General features: G+C 39.5%; 1 protein-coding gene across 1 annotated transcript; it reads left to right on the top strand.

Moving 5' to 3' along the window:
• Positions 1 to 326: 326 nt before the first annotated feature.
• LOC120108943 (phospholipase D delta-like) lies at positions 327 to 1,672 on the top strand. The gene is made up of 2 exons (XM_039122662.1): positions 327 to 1,286; positions 1,637 to 1,672. Exons 1-2 carry the CDS (start codon positions 327 to 329, stop codon positions 1,670 to 1,672), a joined length of 996 nt encoding a protein of 331 aa, XP_038978590.1.
• The last annotated feature ends 7,057 nt before the right edge of the window (positions 1,673 to 8,729 follow it).

Here is an 8,729-nt window from a genome sequence, read left to right as displayed (position 1 = left end):
AAATTCCAACGGTCTTCTCCATTTATTCCCCAAAGGCATCCGATCCATCATCATTTTTTTCTTCTAGAAAAATTCAAGAAGCCTCCATCACCCAGCCGATCCAAGCCATTTCTTTATTCCTCCAACGAACCAAAACCCCCATCTAATCTCATCTCGCAAAACCCTCTCCTTTAGCCTTGGCGATTCCAAACCCTCTGGCATCAACCAAGAACCTATCCTTCCCTTCTCTCCTACACCTCCTCCCATTCCTCCCTCCCTACTACATACATTCCTCCTCCCATGGCGGCGGCTCCTGAGACCCCTTTCCAACTCCCCCGAGGAATACAATGGACGCCACCCCGGAGAGGCTCCTCCTCCTCCACGGCGATCTGGACCTCCACATCCGCGAGGCCCGCGACCTCCCCAACATGGACATGTTCACCGAGCGCATCCGCCGCTGCCTCGGCGCCTGCGGCCTCTCCCTCCCCACCCGCCGCCGCACCGATCGCGAAGAAGAGTTCAGGACGGGCAAGAAGACGAGTCCCCACTTCCCCCTCCAACCCAAACCCAAGGCCATCACCAGCGACCCCTACGTCAAAGTCATCCTCGCCAGAGACACCCTCGCCCGCACCCGCGTGATCCCCAACTCCCTGGAACCCCACTGGAACGAGCACTTCAAGCTATTCCTCGCGCACCGCGCCGGCCACATCGAGTTCGAGGTCAAGGACAGCGACGTCTTCGGCGCCCAGCTCATCGGCACCGCCACCGTCCCCGCCGACCGCATCGCCTCCGGCCAACTGATCGACGATTGGTTCCCGGTGATCGCCCCCTCCGGGCGGCCGCCGAGGCCGGCTTCGGCACTCCGCGTCTCGATGAGTTTCACGCCCGTGGAGGAGAATCCGGCGTACCGGAACGGCATCCCGGGGGATCCCGAGAAGAGAGGGGTCCGGGACACGTACTTCCCCTTGAGGAAGGGAGGGATGCTGACGCTTTACCAGGATGCCCATGTCCGGCGAGGGGAGCTCCCGGACGACATCGAATTGGAGGGCGGGACGGTGTTTCGGCATAACAAGTGCTGGGAGGATATATGCGAAGCGATACTGGAGGCGCACCATTTGATTTACATAGCGGGGTGGTCCATCTACCACAAGGTGAAGCTGGTGAGGGAACGGTCGCTGAGGATCCCGGCCATGTCCGAGGCGCTCACATTGGGGGAGCTGCTCAAGTACAAGTCGGAGGAGGGGGTTCGGGTGTGCTTGTTGGTGTGGGATGATAGGACTTCCCACGACAAGCTCTTCTTCAAGACGGTAAGTCGTTTCAGCTCTTGGATGCTCTCATTATCGCATGGCGGATTTTTTTTTTTTTTTTTTCTTTTAACATAAGTTTGCGCTGTTTGAAATTATGCCTGTGTTTTCGGTTGCATACAATGCCTGCGATAGAATAATGCCTTGGAGAAAAAAAGAACTTTTGGTGGGTGGGGGCGGGGTTGGGGAACAAATGCATTAAAAAGCACGACAGCCACAGAGTACAGGAATCACATTACGCAGGAGGGACAGAAGAGCAAAGAGTTACTTAGCTGGAATTAACAAGAGCAACAACTACCAATGGGATCAACAATACTGCATTTGATATGAACTTAATGTAAGAAAAATGATAGATGGAGAGAAGGAAGAACTTATCAGTTGAGGCGTGATTTCACTGTCCTTAAGAATAGATCGCGCCCCTCGGAGAATGAATCTCGGTGTAGCAGGTAATGGCGGCCTATCCTCCAGGATACAACAACTGGATCACTCCAAGCGCACACTCGCAGATGCAGTGATTTTGTCGAACAGCCCAGAAGCGCTCAGAACAGAGGAGAGTATCCTCTCGGAAACAGAATAGAGGAGAGTATCCTCTCGGGAACAGAACAGAGGAACAGTGAGAGAGAGAGGCTTTTTGATTGATTAACTCTATCGGATCTGATAGGGTTTAAAAAGAAATGAAGAGGCGTATTTAAAAGACATGTCGTTTTACGAAAGATTTGCCAATTTTGGTTTGGACCTCCATTGGGCTCATGCGCGCGTGGGCTACTTTCTTTCTTTGCTTCACCAAGTTAAAAGGTTGAATACTATATAAAGATCTTTTGAGTTTTGTTCCTTTCCAATGTGGGACTAAAAGAAAGTACACTAGACAAAAAGACAAAAGACAAAGAAGGGCAGACTCGGAATTTTGAAATATTCCAACAATCCCCCACATATTTTAAAATTCAATAATAAGTTAACGAGCGCGAGAGTTCAATGCATCAAATTGGTGTCTTTGAGACTATGAACCATTTTTTTAGGACTAGTAAGTATGACTTACAGAACTTTTGGTGAAACATGAAATTTCTATGAACCAAAAGTCCTTTATGTAAATCAGTGACTCATAGCCCACATTGACCTCTCAAGTTCTGGGCTTGTTCTAAACGGGTTGGTGCAAATAGGCCATGCACCTTACCTGGATATTCATGAGTGCTTTAGAGAACTGCCTAATTCTCATAGGAAGCGGCCCCACTTCCACACCCATATAGGTGGATCCATCAAGTGTGTACTGCAGGTATACACACCATCCTAAAGGACTATGGTATCCATTAAGAGCTTTACCTCATCCTTATCTACTACAGTTTGCACTATCTACACCATAGGGATGGATTTTCAAAATTAAATACGATAGTGTACTCACAGTCAACTAGCGACTTGTTATTACCCATATGAACATGCTTCATGGGATCTCCAATCACACATGTTGGGTTTCTGTTGTTATTGACTTTGATATAGGCATTAGTCCCATCCCCCTCGATGTTTCACTCACTAGTTTTCTACCTAGTGGTTTTGTCAAAGGATCGGCCAAATTCAACTCTGACTTTACAAACTCAAGAGATATAATCCCATCATCAAGCAGCTGCCTTACAATATTATGTCTCAACCTTATGTGTCTATTCTTTCCATTATAAACTTTATTCTTAGCTCGATATATAGCAACTTGGTTATCACAAAGAATAGACACAAAAGGTGTTGGTTTATTCCATAATGGAATATCTCCCACAAGATTTCTAAGCCATTCAGCTTCAGAACCTGCCTTTTCTAAGGCAATAAACTCGGACTCCATTGTAGACCGAGCGATGCATGTTTGCTTGGATGATTTCCAAGATACTGCACCCCCACCAAGAGTAAAGATATATCCACTCGTGGATTTCATCTCATCTGAATCAGAGATCCAATTTGCATCACTATACCCTTCTAGTACAGCTGGAAATCCACGATATAACAAACCATAATTAATGGTTCCTTTCAAGTACCTTAGTACTCTATGAACAACACTCCAATGGTCCTTACTAGGATTATGAGTATACCTACTTAATCTTCCTACTGCATAAGCAATATCAGGACGAGTGCAGTTAACTAAAAACATTAAACTACCAATGATGCGAGCATATTCTATTTGTAAAATACCATTATCTTTATTTTTCCTTAAATGTATACTAGCATCATATGGAGTAGATATGGGTTTACTATCATAATGCTCAAATTTTCTTAAAATTTTTTCAATATAGTGTTCTTGTGATAGCATAAGTCCATTAGAACTTCTTGTTATTTTAATCCCAAGAATTACATCAGCTTCACCCATATCTTTCATATCAAAATTTGAAGCTAAAAATTTCTTAGTATCTATAACTATATTCAAATCAGTTCCCATTATAAGCATATCATCAACATACAAACATATGATCACAACAACATTATTAACAACCTTACTATAAACACACTTATCAGCCTCATTAATTAGAAAGCCATTAGATACCAATACTTTATCAAATTTTTCATGCCATTGTTTAGGTGCTTGTTTTAATCCATATAAGGATTTTACTAATTTACAAACTTTGTGCTCATTACCAGGAACAATACAACCTTCAGGTTGTTCCATGTAAATTTCTTCATCTAATTCTCCATTCAAGAATGCAGTTTTTACATCCATTTGGTGAATTACTAAATTATGAATGGATGCTAATGCAATGAGTACTCTAATAGATGAAATTCTAGAAACTGGTGCAAAGGTGTCAAAATAATCAATATCTTTTCTTTGTGAGTATCCTTTTGCTACTAATCTTGCTTTAAACTTATCAATTGAATTATCTGGTTTTAACTTTCTTTTAAAAATCCACTTACAACCAATTGATTTAGCACCTGGAGGCAAATCAACTAAGGTCCATGTATGATTAGACATAATAGACTCTATTTCATTATTAATAGCCTCCTTCCAAAAAGGTGCATCAGCTGAAGTTATTGCTTCTTTATAAGTTTGAGGTTCATTATCAACAAGAAAGGTGTAAAAATCATTTCCAAAATTTTTCTCTTTTCTAGTTCTTTTACTTCTTCTTAAATCAATTTCATAATTTTCATGTGCCTCCTTTTCTTGTTTATTATGAGACTGAGAGTCAATTTTTTCTTTACCTAGTTTCATAGGAAAGATATGTTCAAAGAAATCAGCATTTTTAGATTCTACTATAGTGTTGGGTTCCATAATATTAGATTCACATTTTAATACCAAGAATCTATAAGCAGCACTATTTAATGCATAATCAATAAATAAGCAATCAAAGGTTTTAGGTCCCAACTTTCTTTTCTTTGGTTCAGGTAATAGAACTTTGGCCAAACACCCCCACACTTTAAGATATGTAAGGTTAGGTACATGACCTTCCCATAACTCATAGGGTGTCTTACCAATTTTCTTATAAGGTATTCTATTTTGAATGTGACAAGCGGAGAGAATAGCTTCCCCCCACAAATAAAGAGGTACTCCTGAGCTTATTAACATAGCATTCATCATTTCTTTTAGAGTTCTATTTTTACGTTCAGCAACTCCATTAGATTCAGGAGAATATGGTGGGGTAATCTCATGGATTATACCTTTATCTTCACAAAATTTATTGAAGAGATTATACTCATATTCTCCTCCTCTATCAGTCCTTATTCTTTTAATTTTCTTATTAAATTTATTTTCTACTTCAGTAACATATTGCTGAAATTTTTCAAAAGTTTCATCTTTAGTCCTAAGTAGATATACCTTAGTGTATTTAGAATAATCATCAATAAAAGTTATGTAAAATCTTTTTCCTCCTCTAGTTGGAGTGTTTTTCAAATCTCCTAAATCAGAATGTATTAATCCAAGTAATTCAGTTTCTCTTTCTATTGACTTATGACTCTTTTTAGTAGATTTAGATTCTACACACACTTCACATTTATCATTCACATTTCCAAAGGTAATATTATTTAACAAGCCTAGGTCTTTCATTTTCTTGATATAAGAAAAATTAACATGTCCTAATCTACCATGCCATACATCAACAGAATCAATCAAATAAGCAAAAGATGATGCATTTTCATTCATAGTTTCGGTTACATTCAAGACAAATAAACCCTGGTTACAATAACCCTTCCCAATGAAAACATTGTTCTTAGTCATTACAATTTTATCAGACTCAAAATACACTTTAATTCCAGCCTTTCCTAATAAAGATACAGATACTAAGTTCCAACGGATATTAGGAACATGCAGCACATCATTCAGGGAAAGGACTTTTCCTGATGTTAGCTTGAGGAGTACTTTTCCTTTGCCAACCACTGGCGAGGGTCTCGAATCACCCATGAACACTTGTTCTTCGCCTTCATTTAATGGAGTGTAGGAAGTATATGCACTCCTATTGCCACAAATATGTCTGGTAGCCCCAGAATCTACCACCCAGTCCTTTGCTGCCATAACCATGTTGGTTTCAGACACAACTGCCTGCAATAATATCTGTCTCTACCAAGTTAGCATTTGGTTTAACAGATATATCATTCCTTTTTCTAAACCTGCATTGATTAGCATAATGTCCAGGTTTTCCACAAACAAAACAAGTTCCCTTTCTTTTAAAACCAAGACCTTGGAACTTAGGTTTCTTATCATTTTTGAGATAAGGCTTCTTGAACTTTGAACGAGACCCACCTGGTTTGCTGACTATTACATTGGCTTTGGAAGTCATTTCCTTGGCCAATTGTTCTCGGTCTCTGACTCGATTTTGTTCTTCAATTCTAATATGAACAATAACATCTTCAAGACTCATATGTTTCCTTTTGTGCTTCATGCTGTTTTTATAATTTTTCCAAGACTCAGGTAATTTTTCAATCAAACAGCCGGCTAGGAAAACTTCTTGAAGCATTATATCTTCATTTTTAAGATCAGTGACTAACCTATAAAAATCATGTATTTGGATGACACATCCCTATCCTCGGACATTTGAAAGTGCAGAAAATTTCCTATAGCATATTTCTGTACTCCAGCATCTTCTAACACATATTTTTTATTCAAATTTTTCCAAATTTCTGCAGCTTCTTGTATGAACAGTAGACATCAAAAAGTTCATTGGACAGTGTACTCAGAATTGTGTGTCTACAGATTTTATTTCCATGTTCCCACTCTTTGAATTTAGTGTCAAAATCTTCAGACCCTTCTATCGATTTTGACTGATTTAAATACTGAGCAAAATTAAGCATATCCAATGCAGAATAAACACGTTCTTGCCATCTCTTAAAATACATACCATTGAAACTCTCAATTTTAGAAGTATCAGGAATTGATCTAGCAGTAATCATAGCAGAATCCATGCCGATCTATTCTTAAGATTGTAAGAAAAATGATAGATGGAGAGAAGGAAGAACTTATCAGTTGAGGCGTGATTTCACTGTCCTTAAGAATAGATCGCGCCCCTCGGAGAATGAATCTCGGTGTAGCAGGTAATGGCGGCCTATCCTCCAGGATACAACAACTGGATCACTCCAAGCGCACACTCGCAGATGCAGTGATCTTGTCGAACAGCCCAGAAGCGCTCAGAACAGAGGAGAGTATCCTCTCAGAAACAGAACAGAGGAGAGTATCCTCTCGGGAACAAACAGAGGAACAGTGAGAGAGAGAGGCTTTTTGATTGATTAACTCTATCGGATCTGATAGGGTTTAAAAAGAAATGAAGAGGCGTATTTAAAAGACATGTCGTTTTACGAAAGAGTGCGACGGTTTTAAAGACGCGACGTTTATCAAAACAATTCAAAAAATTAAAACGGCAAAAAGAAACCTGACTCAAGCCCACACCCGCGGGGGGGGGGGGGTCCCCTGCGTGTGAATAATCGCAACGCGCCCGGTTAAACTGTTTCCGGATCGGATTCGCCAATTTTGGTTTGGACCTCCATTGGGCTCATGCGCGCGTGGGCTACTTTCTTTCTTGCTTCACCAAGTTAAAAGGTTGAATACTATATAAAGATCTTTTGAGTTTTGTTCCTTTCCAATGTGGGACTAAAAGAAAGTACACTAGACAAAAAGACAAAAGACAAAGAAGGGCAGACTCGGAATTTTGGAAATATTCCAACACTTAATGCTCAGAGAAGTAGAAAAAAGTGATGGAAGCAGATTTCTTTCTTTGTTTATTAACTAAAAGAAGAACAGAGAAATATGAGATGGGCCTTCTTTGAAAGGCTATCCATTTTGTCTCCTTTGAGGACGCACAACCTTCTTATGGATCTCCACCTAATCATGTTTGAATCTAAATAAAGTTGATGTGTGGATTTGAGCAAACTCAAATTCAAGTTAAATATAGTCCATTCTAGTCTAAGTAAATCTACTTGAATAAATTCTTATCTTATGCAATGTTGTTCTAGGTTCCTAATCTTAGTGTTGGGTTGTGTACGGTAGGAGAGGTACCATATTGAACCATATTGGTACACCCAAAAAAAAAAATAATTTTTGTTTTTAGTATTTTAAGTTTTATTTACTTTTAAATAGAAAATAGGAATTTGTTGAGTTTGTTTTTGATGTTTCAATGTTATATACTTTAATATTTCATGTTACATGCCTAAAGAATGGTATGGCTATGTAATACATGTCATATTAACTACTATAAGATTTAAATATAAATATTTATATAAAAAATGGAAATGCAATATTGTTTACACTTATCTCGATAGCTTAAATGGTAGCTTAAAAAGGAAGTGCCATGTGGATCGATTGGATGAAGTCCAAATAGGTGAAAATTCACGTGATCCTTACCAGGCTTGATAGAGTTGGATCGTGATAAATTCCAAGTATGGAGGGGACAAGTTCAAAGATGAAGATTTAGCTATGAATAGGCCGAATGTCATGATCAACAACAAATACAGGGATGAGTAAATTGGCCTTGATGGTGTTCCAAGACGCAGAAGATCTTGTTGCAGGACGATTAAGGAACACTGACCAATGGTATATAGGTCAAAACAATGAACGATAGATCCAAGATCGATAAATATGAGTATCGATTTTGACAGATAATGGATTCCTAATGATCGTTCAATAGTGAGAAGGCAACCAGTGTCAGTTACTAGAACCGCTAGAAGTGGAGGATGTGAATAACAACCGTCAAGAGTGGACAATTATTGTAGTTTAGTATAAATAATGGAATTGTATTTTGTATATGGATCCTTTGATGATCAATCTATTGAATTATGTATCTTTTATCTTAGTTTTACTTTTTTTTATCCTAGGAGTAGGCATGACTTAGCTTTCTACTATAATCCAGTACTATATCTTTCTATTGTATCCTTGCGCTACACCCTTGATCCACCTTCGAATGATAGTGTGACAGTGATGAAAGTCCTTGAAGCTCAAGGCACCTGGATCCATGCTACTATCTTCCCTTGAATCCTCATCACCATGCCAATGGCACGTTC

This window comes from Phoenix dactylifera, unplaced genomic scaffold (genome assembly GCF_009389715.1).
Source record: "Phoenix dactylifera cultivar Barhee BC4 unplaced genomic scaffold, palm_55x_up_171113_PBpolish2nd_filt_p 001656F, whole genome shotgun sequence".
Lineage (NCBI taxonomy): Eukaryota > Viridiplantae > Streptophyta > Magnoliopsida > Arecales > Arecaceae > Phoenix > Phoenix dactylifera.
Note: the sequence above shows the minus strand (reverse complement) of the source record. Positions and strands in the feature narration are given on the sequence as shown.

What these genes read in the sequence shown, in the direction of transcription:
- LOC120108943 (XM_039122662.1), top strand. Translation starts at nt 327, where the DNA reads ATGGACGCCACCCCGGAGAGGCTCCTCCTCCTCCACGGCGATCTGGAC. An exon ending in ACAAGCTCTTCTTCAAGACG is followed by an intron (nt 1,287 to 1,636) that starts GTAAGTCGTTTC and finishes GAAAAATGATAG; the next exon opens with ATGGAGAGAAGGAAGAACTT.